The sequence below is a fragment of the Ursus americanus genome, chromosome 4 (assembly GCF_024610735.1).
Source record: "Ursus americanus isolate L20-20 chromosome 4, mUrsAme1.1.p, whole genome shotgun sequence".
NCBI lineage: Eukaryota > Metazoa > Chordata > Mammalia > Carnivora > Ursidae > Ursus > Ursus americanus.
This window is the reverse complement of record NC_142130.1, coordinates 7,110,873-7,137,588: the sequence shown is the minus strand read 5'-3', so window position 1 is coordinate 7,137,588 and position 26,716 is coordinate 7,110,873. Positions and strand designations below refer to the sequence as shown.

The following is a 26,716-nucleotide window of genomic DNA, read 5'->3' as shown; positions in this document are numbered from 1 at the left end:
TATAGATGAAGGAGCTGAGCAGTGTGAAGCATGTGTGCTAAGTGTGAAGAGCAGGGGTAGGGATGGGTGTAAACCTTCCCCCAAAAGTTTAAAGTATTGGAACAACAAAACATGATAAAACTCACTTGCTTTTTATAAATTTATTTCCTTTCATCAATGGGCCATTTTCTATGTTTATCCATAATAATTTACTGTGGGGAAAAGACACAAAGCTTTTTTAAAATGTGCTTTAGACAGATAATGGTTTTAAAAGCAGGAAAAATATATCTAGTCATTGAACAGGTATGGGCTTGCAAAAGGGAAATAAATGAACCTTTTAAAACACAATTTTTCATCAAAATGAGCTTTACTTTAAAAAAATGATGGCAATACACCCTGTGGATACTTAATATAAATTCATTTGAAAGGCATCCTAGATCTTGTTACCCAGTGATCAATTGCTTTGTCTTTATTTTTATTTTAGAAAGCCAAAGAGAGAGGCCATAATTCTTCTGTATAATAGAGACCAATATTCAGCTATTTGTTTGAATTTCACAGCTCTGTGTGAGAATAAATATACATTCATTTTTATTCCTTAACTTTTTAAAAAATATTTGTTCCTTATTTTAATCCTTTTCACAACCAAGTTTTGCTATGTAATTAGCTTTCTGTATTATGTAATAGACAGAGGGAATATCATTAACTAACTCTGACCATACCGGGAATAGATTGAGAGTCTGTATGAGTGGGATCTAGAGAACTTAATCAAGGTATTGTTTTAATTGTTTATAGCAGATTTTTATTTAGGTGAAATTCAGCATAATGTTCAACATGAAATCTATCAGTATGTTCGTAGGTGTGTATGCAAACACATACTCTAATGTGAATAAAGGGAGCCTGGCATGCTTTTTAAATGGCACTTTGGCCATGAGACTCAAGACTACCAGAATCCTCCCTCAGAAAAATACCTCCTATAATTTTCTGGGAGGAGATTAGTGAAGAGAACAATGACTAGTTAAATAAGATAACATTTTATTACAAATTAGGTCTCTGACTCCAAAGCCACTGACAAAGTCTAGTAAATTGCACTGGGGTCTAGTAGAATTTACACCCAAGCTAGATGTATGTATAGGCACCATCATACTGAGCCCAGATTTGACATTTAGAAATGACTACTCCTATAAAGCAAAAAGCTACACCTGCCAGCTCAGGAAAACATGGAAACAAGCAAGCAGAAAAGAGCCTTTGCTTCACTGGTCTAGCACTAAGTTGGCCTCTATCACTTGACATGCATACCTTGCAGACCTGGGTGAAGTCTCTTGCTGAGTGACAGAGTGGGAGAGGCAAAGTGTGTGTGTGTGTGTGTGTGTGTGTGTGTGTGTGTGTGTGTGTGTGTAGGGGAAAGGGAGAGGGAGAAAGGAGGGGAGAGGATGGAAGAGAACTGGAGAGGTGGGGGAAGGATAGGGGAATGGAAAGGGAAGAGGTAGAGAGAGAAAGGTGGTGCTTTTATCACTTTCCAAGTGTGGAAGAAAGAGAATTAGGAAAAAGAAAATCAAAGCCTTCTTGAAAGCTCCACCCATAGAAAACTCATCATAGTCCGTAATCTAGTTCTAAGCAGTTCAGCCCTCCCTCCTTGGGTAGAGGGACACGGGGAGCAGATCTACTGGCCTATGGTCTGACTGGTCAGGGGAAGGAGTGAGGGAACAGGTAGGAAAAAAGCCCACAGCAACCCCAGAGCTAACCTCCACCTCACAGGGGAGTTCATGTCTCAGTGAGATTTTTTGGTTTCTATAAAATATTTTTTCAGCCCTATAACATTATTTCTTTAGACTCATGAGACAAAATTTAAATTTTTTTTTCCAGCACTAGAGATTTAACCTCAAGGAGGATATACTCAGATTTCACTTGTTCTCTCAACACTCATTGATGTTTAGTTTTTGAGGGGTATAAAGAGGAATTAAGATGACTCTTGCCCTTGAAGAAGCTTGTATTTTAGACCTTGTCAAAAATAACTAGAATATAAACTCTAAAGTGAAAAGTTAAAATGCTTATAGTTCAAGAACACCGAGAGTTTGGAGAAAATATATTTTTTTTAGCAACAGTAGATTTCACTCTGAATTTTATAAAGTAACATAATAAGTTTTGGAATGACCTTTTAGAAACTTCAAACAGAACTGAGAATACTTATTCTTTTGAAGAAAAAAAAATTCAAATAAGCAATCACGCACCTGCATGATTCCAATATTGATGCATCTGCTCCCAAGCTCTAAAACTAATTAGAAATTTGTTTCATATCTGCAATTAGCCTTTAAAAAGATGGGCATCCATTAACACAGTTTGGTAGTATGACAAGCAATTAGTGATAAATTGTTCTATCCTGGAAAGAAATAATAATAGAGAGTGGATGATTTCTAAAAAATTAAAACATAACTTATTTTTTTAACTTGTTAATTTTTAAAATGCGGTACAAAGAATTCAGTTTAGGAATCTTCTTCTTTGGGTGTGTGTACAACTTGAAGAAAATAAAGTCCTTTTTCTTACTTTGGCTCTTTCTAGTTACCTTTTCTCTACCCTTCCTCCTTCCTCCACACGCCTCATCCCACAAATCCTACATTTCCACTGTAATAGAAAAAAAAGGGTGGGGGGATGGGGTAACTGGGTGATGGGCATTAAGGAGGGCAGGTGATGTGATGAGCACTAGGTGTTATATCAAAAACTGATGATGTACTGTCTTTTGGCTAATTGAATATAAATGTAAAAAAAAGAAAATATGAGGGTATTTTCAGGAACCTGGAAGTTGAGAAAAATTCCCTACAAGATGGAATTAATGATACTTATTTGAGAGATTTAAACAATTGATTGGAAGCTGCAGAAGGCAGGTATCATCAGTTCAATATAAGGAAGAACGTCCTACAGATTAGGATGGACCATAGTTTTCTCAAATGTTTATAATTCTTCAATATTACCAAATGTGAACCAGAAAATCCTTTCCTGGATGTTGTAGAGTCGATATGAACATTCATGGGGGTCTGATGAGGAGGGGGACTAGTTGATGTGTAAGGTTTCTTCATGCACTGAATGAACTTCTCTCAGTGAAATTATTTTCTTAACAGAAGAGTTATCTGCATTGTGCCCTTTGTCAGAAAGTTGTCCTGGCTACACAGTTTAGTCCCTGGCACTGTTTTGAACTGAGCCATACAGATAATCATGAGCCTGCATACACATGCCATTTAGGAAAAGAATGAAATTGAGACACAAAATTAGATGTAAGATGTTAAGTGGCATTAGGTCATTTCTTTTATGTCCATTGCCTCCAGTGTATTGGAGGAGAACTGACTATTTGAGGATGGATGTATCGAGAAATTTTAGAATGGGAGCTTGTTGTGGTTCTGTTCAGTTAAGTAGAATATGGCTAGAAGTCAACCATCTTTTGTACCTATGCACAAAACTCCCACAAATATAGCTTTATTGCTGATAATAATCCATGTATATTTCCCAACATAGTATTTCCCAAGACAGTATGTCTGCCAGTATGCTTATGCCATGGGAGAAAATAAGTCAGATCTCTAGATATTATAGAAGGTATAAGGAAGTATTACATAGGTCAAATGAGCAGATTTATTTGAAATAATAGCAATACCATTGTTGGACATGTCACCATGATAGCTACTAAAGCTGTTGTCAATACAATGAGTGATAAATGCAATTTTAGGTTTAATGTTATTCAGTTGATTGACCTCCCTCCAATCAATTCCTCTCTGGCATAAGTAGGCATCACCAGCCGAAGTCAACTCCCACTAGCCACACTTTATATATACATATAAAGTATGTATATCTCTTACGACCAGACTGTCAGATTGCAACCCTACACAGGCTACCTCTTGGGAATAATGTGATATACATCTTGATACCCTTACTTACCAGTGAGTCTAGACATTCTTCCTCATAGCTACCCAGCTCCTAGGACCTCTTAACTTCCATATATATATATATATATATATATATATATATGGTTTTATATATATATATGGTTTTATATATATATATATGGTTTTATATATATATAATTTTATATATATATATATAAAATTTAGAGAGAGGGAGAGAGAGACAACACATGTGCATGCAGGGTGGGGGGAAGGGGTAGAGGGAGAGAATCTTATGCAGACTCCTCGCTGAGCCTAGAGCCTGATGTAGGGCTGAATCCCACAACCCATGAGATCATGACCTGAGCCAAAAATCAAGAGTCAGACACTTAACTGAGCCACCCAGGCGCCCCTTTGTGCCTCTTTTCATGTCATGCTTCCTGACTGATACAACCCGCTACCATCTGCTACCTGTGGAAGCCTGTTACTCTTTAACATCCATCTCCAATTATCTTCTTTCTAAGTCCTCAAAGGGGCTTCCCATAATTTAAAATTAAATCTCTTTCTTCCACTTCCTCCCATAATATTTAAAACATATTACATTGTATTTTAGGTCGTATGTGTGTATTGTCTGCTTTAGTCATTCATAAGATTCTTGAGGGAAGGAACTTGGTCTTGTTAGAATCTTTGTTATATAATTTTAGAAGCAGTTTTCACTCATGGCAGGATGATCCAGAAAATATTTTATTTCATACTAGGAAGCATCTAACTGATGAACCATCGTGGGAAAGTTTTAGTTCTGCAACTAAGTTGATCTTTATGAATAAGGAAAAATATAAGGTCAGAAGTTGATCTAATTGTTGCCTTTTCTCTAAATTTTGAAAGCAATTGAATTGAATTGAATTGAATTGAATTCTTTCTCTTTAATGTATAGGAAAGGCAACTTTAAAATCGCATTTATGAAATTCTCTGAACGTAAAGAAGTTTTACCATTATTGTTTATTTTCTAAATGTTTAATGAATGGCCTGGGACCTTCCTAAATTTCTGTTGTATCAAAGTCACTAATGATTGACAAAATGTTTAAGATGAAGAATCCGGGGTGCCTGGGTGGCACAGCAGTTAAGCGTCTGCCTTCGGCTCAGGGCGTGATCCCGGCGTTATGGGATCGAGCCCCACATCAGGCTCCTCCGCTATGAGCCTGCTTCTTCCTCTCCCGCTCCCCCTGCTTGTGTTCCCTCTCTCGCTGGCTGTCTCTCTCTCTGTCAAATAAATAAATAAAATCTTTAAAAAAAAAAAGAAAAAGAAAAAAAAAAGATGAAGAATCCAATGCATGTGGCTTAAAATCATACAGTTGTCCCCCTTCCTTTTGATAGGTTCAGATATTTGAAGCAGTACTCTCAAAGTAAGAACCTCGAGGCTGGACAGATAAGTCCCTGAAGTAGGGAGGAAAACTTAGAGACTTTATTCATGTTAAATTTTTATGCCATCGTGTAAAGATCTCTTTTTAATGTTTAAAATATACATCATATATTTCTCTAGTATTTTATGTACAAGATTTCTAAATAAAAATTATATGTGTATTCTCAAAATTTATTTACTTTTGGAGTATAGAATTAAAAAAACTGGAGATCACTAGTTTAAAGGAAAACAATATATAAATATATATATGGTAAGTAACAATATTTAGTTATGCATCTTGTATTTATTAGCTTTTAGATACAATAGTGATTGCTTTCTTTCTATACAGATTGCATTATGATATAATACACATTTTTGAAAAAATGTTCGTTTCTGGTGATGAAGAATCTTCTGGTAGCTTCAGGATTCCATCCAGCATTTTTAAGTTTGGCAAACAGGAGAACACTCTAAAGCCAAAGTTAAAAAAAAAAAGAAAGAAAAAAAAAAGTAACCGTACTGAGCAAAAGCATTGTCTTTCGCTTACTCTTTTTATAAATGAGTGGACTTTGCCTATTATTACAAGAAAGATGAGTGGCTATCATTTTATTCTGTTTTTTAAATCTTTGCAATAGGGTTATAATAAAATACTATTTATGTTCATTGAGCTGATCACCCTGCTGTAGCTTGCCCTCTCCGGGAGCTACTATATAATTCTGCAGATCATAAGTATAGATCAGAGAAGTGGGACTGCGTACAGTCTGTTTCTATAAGAGAATTTCAGTCCAGTTTTTACAAAGTTCTATAAAGGAAAAAAAAATGAAGGAATTTAGTAAAATAACCATGAGAGAAAGAATGAGGTAATGATATATGTGCACATTTGAAAGTTAAAAGTTTTTTATTTATTTATTTATTTTTTAAAAGTTTATTTACTTATTTATTCAACAGAGAGAGCCAGCCAGCGAGAGAGGGAACACAAGCAGGGGAGTGGGAGAGGAAGAAGCAGGCTCCCAGCGGAGGAGCCTGATGTGGGGCTCGATCCCAGAACACCAGGATCACGCCCTGAGCCAAAGGCAGACGCTTAAGGACTGTGCCACCCAGGCGCCCCAAAAGTTAAAAGTTTTTTAAAAAGGAAAAAGTAAAGAAAACACATGTTGTTTAATGACAGTTAAGGAAGAATTCTGGCTGTAAGGTATAAGAGAAAGGGTGGGAAATATTCTTCTGCTGAGTTATTTTCTCTTGACAGAGATCATTTCTGAAGATCACGTTTCAAATTCACACAGTCACTTCCAGGTTCAGGAAGGGGTCCTGCTCATCAACCCAGTTGAACAGTAGTCAGATGCCTAGCAGTATTAGAAAGCAGAGTTTCCCTTCAAGTGGACAGCTTTTCTAGATCTGGGAATTCTGTGGGCCCAGACCGGAGGAAATGTGTGGCCCTGGGATTTGCCCAGGATGAAGGATACTGAAACCTGTTAGTAGACATGCCATGTCAACGAATGGTGGTGTTGACCTCCTTGGGTTCTCTCCTTAGCCATGTCATTTTCTTTGCACTAGATGCTTCCTGCACATTATCTTATTTAATCCTCACACCAATTCCGTCAGGTTTTTATTCCCCATTTTAAGTCACTTATCCAAGATCATAAAGCCTATGGAGGGACAGTGCAAAGATTAAAAATCTGTCTTTGGGCCCTAATGTTTGGACTTTGCTGACAGGAAAACCTAGCTACTACTTCTTTTCAAAAAGTCAAACTATGGTGAACTCAGATCACACTGACTTCTGAAGAAGAGTAAAAGAATTTGCCTGTGGGTATCCCAGTACATGGGCTGCCATCTACCTACTGGGACTTACACTATGAACTTTATCAGTAAGTTTTTTCTCTTTTGCACTGTGCTTTCTTCTTATTGGAGGATCTGAAACAAAGCAGGAAGGGAAAGACAGTCACAATTCTAGGTGACAATTATCAAAAAAATCTTAAATAATTCTGATTATGATGCAAAGGGACACTGAAGGTCTGGCCCAAATCCTTGACACAGAGATACCCAGGGACAGAACAAATGCTGTTATAATCCTCAAAGTATGGATTTTGGTTAGGTGCCTGAACCCAAATTTGGATGAACTTGGGACTTCAGTTTAGTTCCTCAGCAGAAGTGGGTGCTTAAATCTTTTCCTTATACTTTGAAATGACCACATATTTCTGTTTAAAGTAAGCCTGTACTATCCAAGTCGATATAACCTGGCTTTTTATAGCTTGAACACCAGACTGTATCCACCTTGGACTCAACCCAACAGAGTTAACGTTAGAAAATAGAAGAACCTCATTATATCCCTCATTCTCACATAACTCTATACCACATCATAAATTTTGAAGACAGATTTATAGTGAGACCTCAGGGCATATCAGATTTCAGACAGTTAATCTTAATTCTATTGTTATAAGACATCCTTTGAAGGGAGGCAAGTAACGGAATTGGGATCAAAATAAAATCCCACATATAAATTAACAAAACTAAAATGTAATACTAATAAATTGTCTTTATGACTAGAAATGTGCCTTTTTATGAATGATGTTGAAATGTCCAGCTAAACCTCCTCTGACTGTAGGAAATATAATTTTAAACTTCAAAATGTTATTATGGTTAAATATTAGTTCAATTTTAAAGCAACTGTGCTGCTAGTTTTCACTTATGTAAAAGCAATTTGAGAATTTATTATCACAGAACATGAATTTTGCCTTCAGTCTATAGTCATGGGGGAGACAACAGCAGTAATAAGATTTATGTAGGAACAACAGAGATTAGAATTCTTATTTCGACAATTTTTTGTTGTACATCAGGGTTTGAAGAGTCTGATATTATCTAGGCCTCAGAATATGGTTGTTGTCATGGGAAAATGGCAGTTTAAGGAAGGAAGGTAGTGAGAACTATGTCTTTTGTTGAAGTTGAATGTAGATGAAGGACATAATCATAGACCAGGGAAGGACCTAGAGATGATCCAATCTTTTGTATGACAGATTCAAACTGAGACATGAGTTGACTTGTTATCTGGGGGCAAATACAAGTTCTAGAACTCAGTAGCTTGTTTTTACCCTTTAAATTCCCGTAAGCGGTGCTGGGAAATAGCTAGGGAGAGATAGTTGGGCATAGAATTTTCTGCATACTGCAAAGTATACATTGCATTATTATCATTAGGAATGTTCCAGCAGTGACAAAGGAATAAAATGGTTTATCCTTCACAGGTTTGAAGGACTTTCAACCACTGGGGTAGATTGAATCAGTTACTTCTTTGCATCCACTTAATGGTGCCCTTGTGGCCCAAAGGAGTGAAAACAAAATCAGAGAATAGGGGCAACTGTGTGGCTTAGTTGGTTGAGGGTCCAACTCTTGATTTCGGCTCAGATCATGAGCTCAGGGTTGTGAGATCAAGCCCTGCACTAGGCTCTGTGCTGGATATGGAGCCTGCTTGGGATTCTCTCTCTCCCTTTTTCTCTTCCCCTCCCCTGCTCACTCTTGTTCTCTCTCTCTCTCTCTCTCTCTCAAAAACCAAACAAACAAAAAACAAAAAACAACAACAACAAAAAAACCCACCACCACCGAAACAAACAAACAAACAAACAAAAGACAGAGACTAAACAATTTATAAAACTATCACATGGACCTTCCTTGATAGGAATCTGTACACAGAGATCTTTAAAAAGACATAATATCTATTAAACATTATGAGAGAAAACGCATAGGATTTGAACATCTAAAATGAAGCATCTTCATATATGTAAAGTCACATTAAAAGAGAAGCCTAAAATTTTAAAGCAATCATAAATTAAATGACAGAAGACTGTATTATAGATTTTTTTTAAAAAAAAAAGATCAGTTCAAAGTTCTTAGGTGAGATCAGAAGCATGAAATGTTCAACATGTAATAGAAAGGATAAATATTTGCCAAGTGAATTAAGCTCCAGGGGAACAGCCAAAGTATAATATTCAATGAAGAACGTAGACAACAAGGTGTTTGGGGCCTTACCGTTTCCGGTAATTTTGGTGAAACTCACAAGGGTTCCTCCTGAGCGTAAGGGATTCTAGTGGAGTGCACCATAAACTGGAGAGCCCAGTCAAGGCCTCAATGTGGTTTTCAGCCAAGGATAAGTGCTGGATCTGAGGTATCTTTGGCAATTGTTTGAAAGATGTGAGATGGTTTTTGTTCATATTTAAAACTCTGCACCTGGATAAAAAATATAAACACCTTATTATTTGTCTCCTGAAGAGGATGGTTAACTACCAAATCTTGCATAGGACTAGCATGCCTCATCTAGAGCATAACCCCTCAATGGAGTGACAGTGATGTTTTCTACAACTGTGGTTTGTAAGAGAAGAGAAATATTTATATCAAAGTGTGAAGAGAAAATAAGCCGAATATATGAGACTGTAAGCTTGCTGAATACAGAAATCTGTTTTCTTTTCCAATGTATACACTCAGTACTTGGCATAATAGTCGGTCCATGGTGGATTCGCAGTATGTCCCAAACGAATGGCTGCAACGAATGAGTGAATCTCAGCAATCTAGTTGTTCACACGGATGCGTAACAACTTGTGAAGAGTATCGTCTCCAGGTAGTGAGATCAGTTATTTTTTTTCCTATTTTTCTATACTTAAATCCTAGCATTTTAAATCAGAAAAAAGCCTTTTATGTATAAAAGAAAACTAAAAGGATCCTTAGGAGAAGAAATGTGTGTTGGGTACTTAGGTTGAATACATTTTCCTGACATATCATGCTTCTCAATATTTTTGCCTTAAAGCTATATTTATATAAGACCATGCAAGTAGAGGAAATATTTCAAATCTATCACTGGTACCTTGCCTTAAGGAAAAATTCCTTTATGTATAAATTGGGATTAAATATCATGAGAGCAACACAGGGAAATTATTTATGGCCTTGTACCCCACAAAGACACTTAGTAAATAATTATCCCTCATGGTAAAGATGATGCTGTTTAAACAAGAGAGAGAGCTTCCACACAACCGTATTGGAAAAATCCAGTTTGAACTCCCCCACCCCAATTGAATTGTAATTTTTTCACATCTGTTCTTTTCATTTCCTTGTTTCCTTCCACTCTCTCCCCATATGGACATTTTACACAGTCCTAATCATACATTTGATAACTTTGGGTTTTTACTCTTTTCCAGGTTACACATAATCTTTTAGAAGCACTTTAGTGCTGTGACGATTTCCAATTGAAAACCCAGCCTGAGCAAGTCCTGTCTCTCTGCCCCATTCTCTGTCCTCCCATGAAATCTATTCTTTTCTTGTCTGCCAGTCATTCTCTCATTTTCAATGTACATCCATCTCGGGCTCTGAGATTCACCCCATCACACATCCCCAGTCAGCTGGATGTTAGGGGTGAAAAGCAGCAAACCAAGTGTGGTGTTTTCCCTGGGGCAGAAGGAAGGAAGCGATGAATTACATGCATCAACTTTTTCTCCTTGACACATTGAGTTGGCAGTTGTAAAATTTGAATTGCAATTACATTATTTGATATTATATATTCTATTTCTAAAGAAAAGTCAAAAGTCTAAAGTCAAAAAAGAAAAGTCATCTAGGGAACACTAAATCTGGGGCAAGTCTTTTCTTTAATGATTATGGCTTCTCTCTCTCTTTTTTATGTAAGATAGCAGAGATTTGGAGGTTTATTGACTTGGATCAGGTCAAGTTCAGATACTCCAAGTACATGATCTTCTAGGTCAGTATTTTCTAAAGTATGCCATGTAATTATTAAACATGTTTTTGTTGCATGTATATTAAAATATGTATTAAAAATATAACTAATGTTATCACTATTATATCCCTAGAAGAGTCTGGTAAAACAAAAACAGAAACAAAAACCTGAATAAATCAGTATCAACTGCCAGTGGTTTTTATTTATTTATAGTAGTGATATTAAGTTTCTTTTGAGAATTTTTATTTAGGTATTTAAAAATTTGTTATTTAAAAAGAACGTAACTAGGGGCGCTTGGCTGGCTCAGTTGCTAGGGCATGCAACTCTTAATCTTGGGGTTGTGAGTTCAAGCCCTGCATTGGCTGTAGAGATTACTTAAAAAGAACATAAGTAAAATCAAATGCTATGCAAGTGTGTCTAAAGTTTTGAAGGGGCTTTGGAAATGAGTGAAGATACCAGGCACATTGCCTATTCTGACACTTCCTCCGTCTCCTGACTGCTTCCCTCTCCTATGTGGCTGTGATGGTCTTTTTGTTGCCCTGTCTCAGTCCATGCTCAGAGATGTACCTTAACCAGCTCTAGAATGTACTCTTTCTTGTGGCTGCTTGATTTCCTTCATCTCCTACTTCTCATCTCTCCACTTACCCATTGTGCCTGGTGAAGCAGAAAACAGCTCTCTCCAAAAGGAGTCCTCGAGCAATCCTGAGCAAAAAGGCAGATTATCTTTAATGTCAGGAGTTTGGGGTCTTTGGAAGACCAAAGAGTTCATATATTTTTAAAAAACTTTTAGTTTGTTTCTGTTGCTATTCTGATTGGCTACCCTCACCCTTCCATTAGAATGTGACCCTGAAACCAAGACTCTTGTCAGTTACGTGCAGTCTTTCCTCATAGATGTTTAACAAATATGACTAAAAATGTCTATGTTACAACAGTAGTATTTATATAATGTAATTGCATTTCCAGTGTACAATACAAGGGATATGGCAAGCCTTTCTGCCAGTATGATTCTCTGGTTGCAAATTACTCCTCTAAAAATTAATGCTAATATTAATTTAGAAAGGAATAGATTTTTTTCCCTCTAAAGTGTGACATTTGATGTATAAATTTGTTTTCGCCTTGCCCAGGTATCGTTTAGCACTATTACCTTTAAGACCTGACCACATGGCCACAGTAGGTACAGACGATCATCACATATGCCCAAATAGCAAATATTTGACTTTAACTTAGTCACTAGACATGCTAAAGGGCAGGTACCTTGGCAATCTTACGGCACTTAAGTCCACCAGTGAATTATCCACTAACCAGAGGATTTCAACTCGAATTAGTCTTCTAAGAATCCTGTTAAAATTTGCAACTTGATAAGGGTCTCCCAAATCCTGAAATGAAAGGTTCAAATTCTGAAGGGAAAAATAAATAAAAAGAAAAAGCAAGTTCTTTGTCAACTTCTAAGAATAGTTATTAATTAAAAATGTGTTGTGTATGTTTTTTAAACCAGTAGTTTTCCACCTTTTTTTGGTGTGCACACTAAACCACTCACACATCCAGACACCACAATTATGTGGCAGAGATTCATTCTCAAGGTAGGGGAGGTGAAGATCTTAATCTGATCCTGATTAGAATTACATACAGGGTTGGAGGTTGGAGGGGGGGGAAGGATCCTGAAACTGATTCTAAAATTTTCTAGGGGTAAAGAGTGGAAGGGATAAAATTCTGTTTTGGAGTTACTGATTTAAATGATTAGTTATCCTTAGCCTCCTTGGAAATATGCAGAAATCACATTTAAAAGACTTCATCCTCCGCACCCCCATGCTAACTTGTTTTCCGTGTATTATGAAAATTATTGTTTCCCCCCCCCTTTGCTTCAAGAAAGTAAAAATGACACCTGAAAATAATAATAAAAAGATTTCAAAGTAAGATACCATCATTCAAAAGACGTAAACTATTACTTTGTTTTAAAGTAGCTAGGGATACATACGTAAAAATGACTTTACCATATTTAAAGATACTGGATACTTTATTTTTGCTTTTAACATCAGTCGGCTTTGATATAAAGAAAATTAAAGCCACTTTTGGTGGTAGCATTGCCCTTGTAAACTCTATTTCTAAAAGTCAACTTATCTTATTTCCACAATTTTGCCACCAATTTCTGTCAATAAATTATTGAATAAAATGGCAATCCCCTTTTTAAAAAATTTGAATCAAAATAATTAACTATTTTAAAGAAATATAGATAATCTCTATCTTTAAAAAGATTGTTAAGGTCATAAAATTTTTAGACATTAAACATAAACTTTGATGCTTTAAGTTCCATTTTCCAAAAGTATAAAAGGTCTTAATTTTGAAATAAAACTTAAGAAATGATAAGAGATTATGTCTATCTCTATATTGAATGTCACCTCCTCAGAGAGGCTTTTTTTTGGGGGGACCACTATGTTCCAATTAAGTTTTCTATGGTAGTTAGAATTTATTTAGCCATTCTCTTAGAGTACAGTTATCTCAAGGCCAATTAAATTTTCTATGATGATTTATTAGGAAGGCTCCACTGGCTTTTACAATATATCCATAGTTTAAATGGCAGCTCTAAAGAATGAACGCATATATACAAGAAATGATTACCTCTAAAGGTTGTTCTGGGAGTGGAGGTTAAAGTTTCAGGTATCATTTAAATTTTTAAACAAATAAATAAGTGTACGGTTTAATTTTTAAGAGTAGAATATATCCATCCATTACATATGAAAATTTTTAATTAATTTTAAAAGGAAAAGAAAGCACCATGCAGGAGAAACAATATTCTATTTTTATATTTTCCACTACCAAGATGTATAACTTTTGGCAAATCATTTCTTTCTGGACTTCCCTTTCCTTTTTGAAAGGAAGGGATTTAGAACAGACCCTCTCTGAAGCTCCTTCCCACCTCCTAATTCCATAATTCTACAACATCTAAGGTCAATTCTTGAAGCAAAACAGGCCTCCAGAGGCCCCAATGAGCAGGTTTTAAACTCAGTCTTCTTTCTGGAGGACTTCCTAAATTCTTCATGTACAATTTAATCACTCCAGAAAACAAAAACATTGGCATCCCACTGAGTTGGGAAGTTGATTTACTCTTTTATTGCTACCAACACATCCTTCCCGGTTACGCCCTCGGTTCTCTGCCTAACATGACTTGAGCCACCTGGAATGAGAGGCTGAGGAACCGCAGCCCCATAGCTTTGTAGTGCTCTGGCTGACCTAGGGCACGGGCTGTTTCAGGGCTAGCGGCTCTGTCAGCTGGGTCATTTTCAGCACCAACAAATCACAGCTCCTAGTTTTCACTAGTAAAAAGTTTCGTTTGTTCCCAGATAGTTCTGTTCAGACCAGGGTGGCTGCTCCAGCTAGCTGTTCAAAATTTGGGGCTTAACGCATTGTTCAAGAGATTCTAGATTGCATCATAAACTCTTTTGATGAGGAATATTGTCCAACATTTGACAATTATTATCAAAAGGAACAATTTCATTCTCAAGTATTGTAAACTTTTCCAAAGTTCAGTGATGTTAGGGTAAGATACAGGTTAGGAAATAAGTAACATGTCATGATGAAGAAGAGGTGAACAAAGAGACGGAGAAGCCCAAACCCCACTAGTTTTAGAGAAAATGGCCAAGGAATGTTTAGAGTTTTGATGTTGCCCTTAGAAAGGGGGAGGGGGTGTCATTTGAATCAATGAGGAAAAGAGACTTTTTTCCTGTCTTTTAAGCCCTTACCGTGCAGTCCTCCCAGTTTTCTTGTAGCCATGTTTCCCATTTGTTTTTTTCAAGGACTCTTTTCCGAGCAGGCAAGGTGCACTCCTCCTGTCTGAAGAGCAACTCTTCCGTGGAGGGTCCTGGGCAAAAATCACAAGGTGAGATCTTGGAAGTAGGTTTACGGCGGCAGGACTGACATTTTTGCTTGATATTTGGTCAGTTGTTTTAAACTTCCACTTGATATCAGGATTGAGGAAAACATGAGTTGGCCCACGTTATGCCCCAGGAGTGTGAGCAATAACAAAATAAGTGAACTTTTACCCCTACGTAAATTATTTCGAGCGCACATAGGTAAGAAAATCACTGATAGAGTGACTTAAGTTTTCATATAATTTTCTCTTTGGGGATGTCACTTGTGACTTTCCCTCGCTTTTGTTTCCCAAACCAATTAGCTACTTGGTTCCGTGACTTTCCCCTTGAGAGTCTGTCCCCCTCCTCTTTGATGTCTAGACCCTCGTATCTTCGTACCTGAACTATAACTACTTTCTCTGGGATCGCCTTGTTTGCAATTATCTCTCCTTCAGTATAAATGATACACGTGGCCGTCCAGCTTTCCTAAAACATAGCTTTTACCACACTCGTGTGTTTAAAGCATTTCGGAATTTCTCACTGCCTGCCAATTAGAGATGGAAAATCCCGGCTTGTCAAGCGAGGTTTGCCACAATTTTATCTCAATCTCCATTTCCAAACTCATTCCCCACTATTTCCCAATCCTGCTGTCCTCCAAATCAGGCTTGCACAGATTTCCACGGTTAGGGAAAGAATACCTCTTTCCAGTCTGAGGTTGGGCGCTAGGTGATTGTGTGACTCCAGATGACTAATTTTAATTTTCTGAGCTTTAGTTTTCCATGTCTGCAAAAATACAGGGAAGACTAGAATCAAGAGTCAACAACAGCTGAATATGATGAGAAATTATGTTTGTTTGAAGTTCATAATGCTTTATAAAAATACTGATTTCCAATTTCACTAGAATGTGTTTCTCTCTGAGAAAGTACAACTCTATTGTGTTACCCAGGTAAACTTCAGTCTGTTACGATGTTAACTGGGCTCCTGATAGCAATCCTAAGCTCAGTGATTTCAATTCTGTCTCAATTCCAACATCCTGTGTTTCCATGAGTCCTACCTGGTACCATTTGCGCACACTTTCCCCTTTCCATTTTTCTGGAATGTGTGATTCTTAGTTCAGAGGTGAAAAGGAAGAGTCCTATTAAAGAAGTTATACTAAAGGCATCAGGAACAAACTTTGCTTTTGTGACAGTTTTGTCTGGGCTCTGATGGGAGATAATGAGTCCATTTGTGAAGGATTTATGGAAGGCAATAAAAGAGTCCAATGTTTCATTATTTTGACACAAATATCAGTTCTTTCCTCAGACGCAGGTGGAAGCTGACGTGCAACCTGACCTTTCAGGCATTTCTCTCATAATGAACTGTACTGCTGCCACCCATGAAATCACATAACCCTGAAGTATCCTAACAGTTTACAAATAAAATGTCCTTGTGTTAAATTTTCTTCTTCATTGATTAGGCTGATTGGAATTAAAAGTCATAGAACTGGAAAAACGGGACAATCATCTAATTGACTGGGTAGACCTTGGTCTCTATTGTGTTTAATACGACTGCCCCCAAATTTGGTAGCTGGCTTTGTGCAATAGATACCCCCAGAGTTATTAAACTCTGCCCTATATTGTTTGTTTGAGTTCTATCGATCTTCTGCTCTTTCAATTATTTTTTTTTAAAGCAGCTTTCAAAGATTTCTTTGAAGTTGGAAGCCAAAGGTCACTTCTACTGTGAGGAGTTATATTAAATTGGATTCTTTCTTTTTTAAAGTCAGACATGGTTGATAATTGAAGATATATCTTAGCAGTTGAGAACTATAGTCTGGAATATCTGACAGCCCTGGAATGTTGGCTTTCACCTGCTATCTCTGAATTTGTTCTTTGTCCCCTCACTGGATTTGTAACTCTGCAGCACTGACTGAATTAACTTGCTGAGGGATTTTCAAATAGAAAGCATCTATGGTTTAAAAGAATTCTACCAACAGTTGGCTCTTTTGCTTCATTTAATTGGGAGGAGTTAAGTCAGTCTTGATCTGGCCATCAAAGCCTTGGGAAATTGCTGTTTATCACACGCCAGATAACTTTCTTCTCTTAAGAACTCCTTCCAGATGTACAACCAGGGCAACTGAGATGAACTGAAGTAGTTTTGGTGGGTGTTTCAGGATCTAATCCAGAAGGAGGGCGATTATTAGAGGGCTTTTGAGAAGCACTTGTTCTCCATCTCACACATGCACACACAAAACTTAAACAAAATGAAGGGCAATGAACAAGGGACATCTGTTTTCTTCACAGTTCGAGCTGATGGGATTTTTCAATGTTTTCCATCCCCTAGATCATGCTCCATTCCTTTTACAACTAGTCACTTGCTAGAGATTGGGTGTTGCTAATGGTCTATGGAAGGAAAATGTGCCTTATCTCTGCAGAGCAGTGATGCCTTCTGCATGACTGGCCACCGTGGTCCTTATGTGGGATTGGTTTTGTTGACTGATGACCTCAGCACATGACCTGGTGCTTAAATCAGGGAAGGAGGGAGGCCATTGGACTCTCTTTACACATACATGTTTTCAGTTTACTCCTATATTTTATTCCTGTCATCCCCCAATGTTTTCAGTTTGGCATTTCTCTCTAAATTTCAACTCTCCACCCATGCTCAGAATACAATTTCTTTTTGCCTCATTGTAGTACAATCATCAACCACCACCACACAGGTACAGGCACATGCATGTGTGCGTACAGACACACACACGCACACACACACACAAATACCAACACCCTTATTGTATCAATCTTTTCACTTTCTATTCAAATTTCTTCCTTCCAAACTTCCTAAACTAGCATTTCTCATACTGTACCCCTCAGATCATCTGTAACAGAATTTCCTGATAATTTTACAATTATCAAATTCCTTGGCCCCATTCATACTAATTACATCAGATCCTTTGAGAGACAGTCCTAGAAAACTGCATTTTCCACAAGCCTCTGGGTAATCTGTCCCAACACTAAAGTTTAAGAACCAGCTGAACCCTGCCTGCTTTGGGCCTCAGCCATCTCTTTCTTTTTGCCTGTGGACTTCTTACTCATGGGACACACATGGTCTCTACTTCTTTTGGTCTCCTTTTTTTCTAATTCCCCATATTTTCTGGCTCTTTGAAAAATATTCTCTCTCAGATCCCCACAGGACAACTTGAGTTTACCTCTGGTAGTACTATCTACTAATATTTTAAAAATAAGAGTCAGTACCTAGCTGCAAACAGAGCTGACAGAGTTAAAACATAAGAACATATTTTACTCAATGTTTCAGAAAATGATGCTATTTTAATCTTCCTTTGTCAACTGAGTTTGAGTGAAAGAAGAAAGGCATTGTGTGGTAAGGTAATGCCATTGAGAGAGGGCAATGAGCAGGCAAAAGTATCTAAAGCAACTTTTTCTAAATCGATATTACAATTGTACGATATACAATATAACTGCGAGTCTGCAAATACAGATGGAAAATAGCCAAGATATTTGATGTTTTATAAAGACTACTCACTGCAGCCAGAATTATGTCTAAAATTATTTCATCAGCTTATGGGATATGCAAAAGAGACATGAGAAATGCATGGTGCTTGTTCTTACATAATATAGAACCTATTGAAAGCTACTTATAAAAAAAATCAAATTGTGTATATTAGGGGCTACAGATAACAATTCTTCATACTGTTACACTAGTACACTTATAAAATCTGATAGAATGAAAAGGAATAGTAAAACATTGGTTTATTCTACCAAACTTAAAATGCTTGTTGAAAATATAAAATTAAACTATTTGGTTTATTTAGATTCCCATTTGGTGTTTTAAAAACCAATGGGTAGAATTAAATCAGGTTAAAGTTATTAATCGAAGTGACAGTATAAATTGAGATCATGAGATATTGTAAATAAATGAAAATTCCAATAAAGATCATTGGTTAAATATATTTAATAATATCCATAGGATGGAGAGATATGCAACCTTTAAGAACCACATTTTGGGTACTGTTAAATAACATGGAAGAAATGCTCACAATAACAAGGTAAGTGGAAAAACTCGAGAAACAGAATTATTTGTACAACTTTGTAAAGAAGTATGTGTATATACTTTTCAAAAAGACTAAATGGAAATAAAAGTCACAGTGGTTATTTATGGATAGTTGAATTACAGGTTCTTTTTTATCTTTCTATTTTTCCAGCATTTAATACTGAACATTTATTATTTATATACTCAGATATGTGAATGTGCTTTAAAGTGGCTCCACTAACTATATTAACAAATCTTTGGTCTTGAAAAAGCAAAATTTTCTACCTCCAAGTAATATCTTTTCTTCCCCAAGTAATGTTTTTAATCCACATATAAAATCTAATCATAGCACGTACACAAGGAATACACACACCTGTTCTTTACCTTCTCTTACTCTTGGGCAACGCAGTTGACTTCCTTGGATGTCATGTCGTTCTACCTCGTGCCAAGTGAGGTACTTAAAAGAGTCTGATGGAAGCTTTACAATAAGAGAGAAGAGAAATAGCGTCCAGCGATATGTGATTCATTTCCTTTTATGGATAAAAGTAATACAGAACAGCCAAACATTCAGCCAAATTGAACTCCAAGTACCTAATGGTGCCCTTATAGAAGTCACTTTAGTTCATTCTAAATTATATTTGATGGTAAATGACAACAGAAATATATACATGTACCCATTCATGAATCCACTTTACACCACCTCTGATAAATCATCCTTTAATATTTATCGAATGTATATTAGGGGCTGCAGATAACAAGTCTTCATACTGTTACACTAGTCCATTTATGCAATCTGATAGGATGTAAGGGAATAGTACAACACTGGTTTGTTCTACCAAATTTAAAATGCTCAGTAAAAATATAAAATGAAACTATCTGGTTTATTTAGATTGAGAACTCTCATTCCATTTTTCCATCTTATAACAGTTCTAGTTGTTGAAGGTTCTTTATTGCATGGGCCTCCAAGCCTCTTTAACTTGCTCCTGTTGTGAAAGTTCTGAGTTTTGAGGCTATGCAGAAGCCGTATGTGACTACTGTGTTAAGTGTTTGTAACTGTTGTCGTCTTCTTCCTAAGTCATACAATTCTTACAGATCATCGTTTACAGATTATTAACTATCCAAGAAAAGCATACAATTCTCCTTGTGAAGAGTTCCAGTTTATTGACATTCCTCTTAAAATGTGTAGCCAGTAGTGAGTGAAATATTTCAGGTCTGGTTATCTTCCTTGTTTTAGACAGGGTATTACTGACCAGAATATTTGCCAAGACCATATTTGGAACAATTTTATGTTGTTTACTATTATTGAGGTTGTAGTCAATCTAAATTCCCTGTTTCTTAAATAGCTTATGGTATTTTCAAGGTTAACACAAACAAAAGGCATATTACTCGGAAAAGAGCATTATGTTAAATACACCACAGATTCAATCTTCAGTTAGCCAGTGTTGTACACATAAACAAACAGACCCAGAATATTTAATATAAAGAAATGTCATTAGAGTGTTTGGAACAATGGCTTTTATCTCACAGAGCAGCATTTCACATAGCTTATGTTTTGCTTGAGCTGTAAATTTGTGTGACTAATACTAACATAAAAAACATTTCCACCACCAAATAAGCTTCTGAGGCTTTGGATTAAACTGAGTTAAGTGTCTCTCTTTGCTACAGGGCTCTGCAGAGCCTTTATATGCTAGTACACATTGTGAGTCTCTACACACAAAGTGTTCCCCTGGACTTTTAAATCATGGAACCTTTTATTCTTGGAGCAGCACGTGGGTCTCATGCATTTTGTGAGCCAGAATTTGGAACATGCTGACTCAAAATAAATTGAAAAGAGGTGGCTTTTTAGTAATCATTTACTTTTGATTTTTGATCTTCATTGCTTAATCACTGAACGACCATGGTGCTTCCAGTAAATATGTCAATGCTTTCATTTAAAGAATAGAACTAATAACAAAAGCTCTCTACCTTATTAATAACAACACAAAAAGGCTAATTAATGCTTGAGCAATTCTTTGAGAAAATCTGAGGATTTGCTAACATGCTTGCAAGGAATTCACTCATTCTTTAAAAATAGTCTTTAAAAAAACCAAGAAGCACAAATTTGAGGTTATTGAGGAATGTGGTCCCTGGACTATTCTTGGTCGTTCAGTTCACATGTTTATGGAAGCTTTTTTCCCCAACTTCCAATGTGCTTTTGGGTGTTTTTTTTTTTCTTGCTTCTATCATAGAATAAAAATTTCTTAGAAGTTAAATTCCCTGGAGTTGCCACACCCCATTGCCTTTTTGTGCTATTTCATGATGATCTTACCGAGAAAAAAAGAACCTAAGCTAAAGCTGTGTCTGAGAAAAAAGTTTCCATTTTTCAACTGTCAGCTAATTTTATACAAAACTGTTTCTTAAAGGAAGTGTGTGTTTGATTTCACAATTTCTGACCTTGTAGGAAAATGAGCCGTTGCATTTCTTTGTTTATGTTTCTGTAAGGTTGTCAATGTGCTGCCATTGAGTGGCTGCTGCTTTTTCCTAAAGGAATAGTGAATATTTGTGTCTCACCTTTTGTTTTTCCTTTTTTAATTCTGATGAACCAAGTGATTAATGCATTGGTTCAATAAATATTTTCAAAGTTGATATGCTTCATTTCATTCATTTATCCAATATACTGTACCCTGCTGTATATCGGGTACCGGGATATAAAGTTAAATAAAATGTGGCATTTGTGCTTGAAAAACTCATTTTCTATAATTCGGGAGGCAGATATCTGAGTAACTCATCTGGATCCAGTGGGATAGGTGGAACAGTGATAAATACAGGAAAGGAGGGAAAAATACACACGTTCCACTGAGCTGGGTTAGGGAAAAGTCTTGGAAGCAGTGAGTTTGGAAGGAAAAAATTTTATCTTGTGGACAAAGGGCATTCCAGAAACAAAGGAGATAAATCTTAGACTAGAGACAGAATTCGAACTCAGTGGGGGAAAGGAAGGCATGCCACTTCTGTTTTTGTGGTCACTACCGTTTCTATTCATCTCCACTTTTGTCTTCCTTCCTCCATTCCAGCACCTTCTTTCTGTCCTCTCTGAGTTGGGACTGAGAATATCAACCTTTCATTCCTCCCCAGTTACAAGAGTAGATTTAAGAAGTTATACACTTAATAAAAAATGTTCAGTATAAGATAAAGTACATTTTATAAACTTAGCCTTAGGTAAAGAGCTAATAAAAACATTTACCAAGGATGATATTCCAGAATCCGAACGTGGATGAAATGTTCTGTTTCTTGATAGAGCTGACCAAGTGCGTGACTCACTCAGATCAGAGCAGTACGATGAACTAGACGGGCAAATCTGACTGCTTGTGTTTCGACCTGAGGAGCTGAGCGAAAAGAAAATGCTCAAAGTGTTTGTGTATCTCTTTAAAAATCTTTATCTGTAAATACCTTTGTATATAATAGCAACAGCAACAAATTATAAGCACCAACTTTTCCATTGAGAGGATAAATGATGTCCTAGAAATTTAGCTAGATCTCAGAAGGATTTTGACATCTTGTCTCAGTCCTAAGCACGAGTTTATGGCTAATAGTCACTTAAGGCAAATTCTCCCCAAAGTTAAGGAGGGGGGTCTATGTGGACTGTATGTGCTAGAGAGGTAAATCTAACGGTATGCACAAATGCACATGCATGCTTCTAAGATATGGGTAAGGAGGTCAGCCCTCACAGGAAGGCATCGTTCTTAGTGGAGCTCCAGCCGCTGGTCTGGCACGCGCAAGCATCCTTAAACTCTTGATTGGTTTCCTCGTTAATCTGGCCCTTACATTTCCCCTGAAATTTCCCCCAAACCTCTTATATTTCTACAAATTGGTGGCAAACAAGTTAAAGAGTCAGATTCTTTCATCAGTTTTACTCACTTTGGAAGACTATTTGAGGATTTCGCTTAGCAACAGTCCAGCACTCTCTGTATCCCTCTTTTTATGCCACTGAGATATAAAACGTCTTTTCTGCTCTACTAGTAATTCTCTGGTTTATTATTCATTGTTTTTCTTACACTTTTCCATATCTCTTCAGTAATAGTTACAAGTTTCTCTTTCTGTAATTGGTGCCGTACATTATTTTAAGCCAATTTTAAAATAATTTCTAAATATTGCTTTTTCATGTTAAGTAAGACTAGATATCATATCTCTCTTTATTTCTGGCCTCTTTTTACTCTTGGTAGATCATTTTTCAGACTCCAAGAATCTTAACAGAAAACCTTCTCAATTTTATGGCACAATTATTATCCCTCTGTAGCAATGTTGCTTATAAGAAACCATACGTCTCTTGTACATGAGGTTGCCTTCATAAAGTGCAACATAGAAATATCTTTTATTTTTCATGTATTAACTGAGCTGATACAGTAGAAGAGCATAGCCACTACATCATATTCCAAAAATAGCACTACTGCGTCATTAAAAAAATAAAACAACCATGCCCTATTATCAAAGAGAAAATTATTCCTCCATCTGCAATAAAAGAACAAATCAATAATTTGGTTTTAATTATGTGAAAAAGTCAGAAAATGTGTGTCTCATATCTTTCCCACTTGAGCAATTCATTAATAGTTTGGATATTGTTTCTTGAAATTCCTAATGTGGGTCTTGCCACTGAAACAAATTAACAAACATTAGAAGAATAATAGCAAATTATACAAAATTTATTATTCCCTGAAGCAGGTATATCCCATGATCGATAACTGGAGTCTTGGCCAACTATCTGGGAGAAAATGAAATAATATACCGGGATAAACGGAGGATGAAGGTTTAGCTGACTTTTTGGTTCATTTGTCTTCATCAAAATATGCTAGCTATTTTCTGTCGAAATAAAATCAGGAAACTAGATAATGGACATGGCTGAATCTTTCATCAGTGACTGTTGTCTTGTTACTCTAAACTCCAGTGATGGTTACACAGTGGTAATAAAATAATCTAGAGGTCTCCTCTTTGTTTTTCTAATCTGAGGTATGAGAAATGGTCGTAGTTTGCTTCTACAGTCTCTCCAAAGAAAACACAGGGGAAAAAATAAAGTCACATAATTAAAGGATCCGACAAGAGAGAACCAGCTGATTGGGATTTTACTATACTTTTCTTGTGCAGTGCTACAGGCTAAATACAACCATTTCAAGGTGAAATTCAGCTTAAAAATAACTGAAAATTATCTCATCATCTTAGTTTACATTAGATGATTTTGGGATTTAAACTAGATGACCTCTTTATGCCATTATCCTGATTACTACTAGACATTTATTAATAATAGAAGGTAATTAAAGCTTGGTAACACAAATAAATAGGCTGCTAACATCCCCAATCTCTCTCTCTCTCTCTCTCTCTCTCTCTCTCTTTTCTTTCCCAGAATGACCTGAAGTAGAGTCAAGAGTTTCATCCACAGGCAGGTTATCTGAGAAGATGCCAGCCGATAGATGACAAGTCCGATTGTCTTTCAGTGTGAGATCTTTCCTTAGGCTCCAAAGTCTAGTTGCTATCCCTCACATTCTTGTATTGCTCCTGGGCACCACACCAGGGTGCAGCGTCTGAAGGGCAGTGTGCTGGAATCTTGAGGTAGAAACCATAGGCGCATTCTCTAAATCTTCTTTGTTCTGTTACTTGTCTTCAATTTCTTTTTTTTTTTAAGATTTTATGTATTTATTTGACAGAGAGAGAGCATGCAAAAGCACAAGCATGGGGAGCTGCAGGCAGAGGGAGAGGGAGAAGCAGGTCCCCACTGAGCAGGGAGCCCGATATGGGGCTCCATCCCAGGACCCTGGGATCCTGATCTGAGCTGCAGGCAGACGCTTAACGGACTGAGCCACCCAGATGTCCCTCTGTGTTCAATTTCAAATAAAATTTTTCTTTAGTCTGCTTTTTTGGGAGAAATCTCAGCAAAATAAGATAATTTCTGAATCTTTAGTTTAAAAAGAAAAAAGTGGGGCATCCTTCAGGTTATGTAACTAACTCAGACTTCCACTTCATCTGCAACTGTCTCAATGTGCACATCACTGAAGTCACGACCGCACGAGCCGCGTGCTAGGGATCTGAGGAACAGACGCTGTCGGTACCTGGGGCAAGGCAGTCAGCATTGCTCGTGCACAGTTCCTTATCTTTCATATTCAGAGGATGTCGTAGACTCTGACTGATAGGGTTTTTTGTTTGTTTGTTTGTTTTATAACATTACTGCTGTAATGACAACTACCACTATTACAAATGTAATGATTTTGCAGTTCACATTTGTTAAGCCCTTACTAGGGGTGACTGGGTAGCTCAGTCGGTTGAACATCCGACTCTTGGTGTCGGCTCAGGTCATGATCTCAGGGTCGTGAGATCGAGCCCTGTGTCAGCCTCCGCACTCAGCAGGAGTCTGCTTGGGATTCTCTCTCTCCCTCTGCCCCTCTCTCTGTTCTCTCTGTTTCTCAAATAAATTAATATATAAAACCTTAAAAAAAAGCACTTGCTATGTGCTGGGCATTGTACCAAGGGCTTTATTATGCATCGCAGCCACCAAATGAAGTGGTGATTATTTTGATGAACATTATTATTTTGCTAATGTTATTATAACATAATAAACGTTCTTATTTTATAGATGAAGAGGCTGAGGCCCAGAAAGGTGGCATAACTTGCCCAAGGCACACAAGTAAATAACCGAAGACTCTTAACCACTAGGATTCAAATTAGATTCATATAAGCTATTGTGATTCTTTAAATAACTGTAAAGCTCTGTCATTATTAGGGTGCAGTTGTTATGAAGGAAAATCATTGATAATGATTTTCTTATCCCATTGCTCCACTTAACTACACATAAATAATTGCACTAGTTAATAGAACATGTAAATCTGAGCGGCTATTATTTGCTGAAAACAAAAGTTAAGCCTTGAGTAGTAGAACCTATGAGAACAGCATTCCAGATAACATCAAGCTGTTTTTAAAACCCTCTCCTATCTCCCCTCCACAAAAGAAAATAAAACCAGACACATGCAGTTTAGTTGGTATATTGGTTTACTCATTTTTAATCTTTCTGCCTGCAGCGATCAAACAGTTATCATAAATTACAAATCTAAACCCTTATGAAAGAGAAATTAATTTTATTAATGCTCCAATATAAAGCTGCCACGGAGACGGTGCCATGGCTAGAACTGTACAACACTTGTCAGCAGTGATTGATAGTGTCTTTAAAATAGATGGCATTATCGGAATTGGCCATCTATTCTTGGTTTTAAAAAGTGTAGAATGGCCAACGAGAAGGAGTCAGGTGAGCTGAGACTGCTGGATAAAAAGCAACAATAATGTAACTTATCAATTCATGAGCACCTTTCATCAGAAGGCTGCAGCGTTCTTTACAGTCATGATTTTATTCGCCTCATCAATTGTTGGCCACAATGGGTGCTATCTGCTTAATTAAAGTGTCAAGTTGGTGATTAGGTAACTTTGTAAGGCGAGTGAAGGAGGAAGCGGTAGATGGTCTAGTTTCTGAGGAGAAGCTGAGCTCCTGAGTTGAAAGATTGTTGGGCACCCATCATACAAAAGGCTGGGGGATTCCTTTCAGACACCTAGGGAGGTTGGAATTGTATTTGTATGACTCAATTTCTAAGCATTCCATTTATATTCATTGCTGCATCACGAGAAGTTTGTAGTTAGGAAAGAAGGAAAGAAGCTCACTGTTATTTGCATTTAGCCAAGGTCAAATTCCCTCTCTCTCCCCAAAAGTATTAAGCCAGGTTCTCAAATCTTGTGAGATCTTGCTAAAACCAGGCACTTCGGAAGTAAACCCTAGAAGAAAATTGCCATGGACTCTAGACCATTAATATTGGGTGAAAGGAGATATTAATCTAGCCTTTCTTATTTCTTTGACCATTCTTTATTTTTATTTTCTAATTTGTTTAAATCCAGA

At 36.9% G+C, this 26,716-nt stretch overlaps 1 protein-coding gene across 1 annotated transcript; it reads right to left on the bottom strand.

Annotated features, from left to right (window-relative positions):
- Positions 1-7,103: 7,103 nt before the first annotated feature.
- On the bottom strand, positions 7,104-24,404 carry LOC148110202 (uncharacterized). Its single transcript, XM_087861372.1, has 7 exons — positions 24,325-24,404; positions 22,037-22,178; positions 19,201-19,294; positions 14,686-14,804; positions 12,203-12,345; positions 9,259-9,456; positions 7,104-7,152 (listed from the first exon to the last, which is right to left on the bottom strand). The coding sequence occupies exons 1-7, from the start codon at positions 24,402-24,404 to the stop codon at positions 7,104-7,106; spliced, it is 825 nt and encodes a 274-aa protein (XP_087717498.1).
- Between the last annotated feature and the right edge of the window lie 2,312 nt (positions 24,405-26,716).

Coding starts and splice junctions, on each gene's coding strand:
- LOC148110202 (XM_087861372.1), bottom strand. CDS start 24,404: ATGGTTTCTACCTCAAGATTCCAGCACACTGCCCTTCAGACGCTGCAC. Junction 22,179..24,324: donor CCCAGGAGCAATACAAGAAT/GTGAGGGATAGC, acceptor CTTTTCGCTCAG/CTCCTCAGGTCGAAACACAA. Junction 14,805..19,200: donor TTGCCCAAGAGTAAGAGAAG/GTAAAGAACAGG, acceptor ATTTTTGCCCAG/GACCCTCCACGGAAGAGTTG.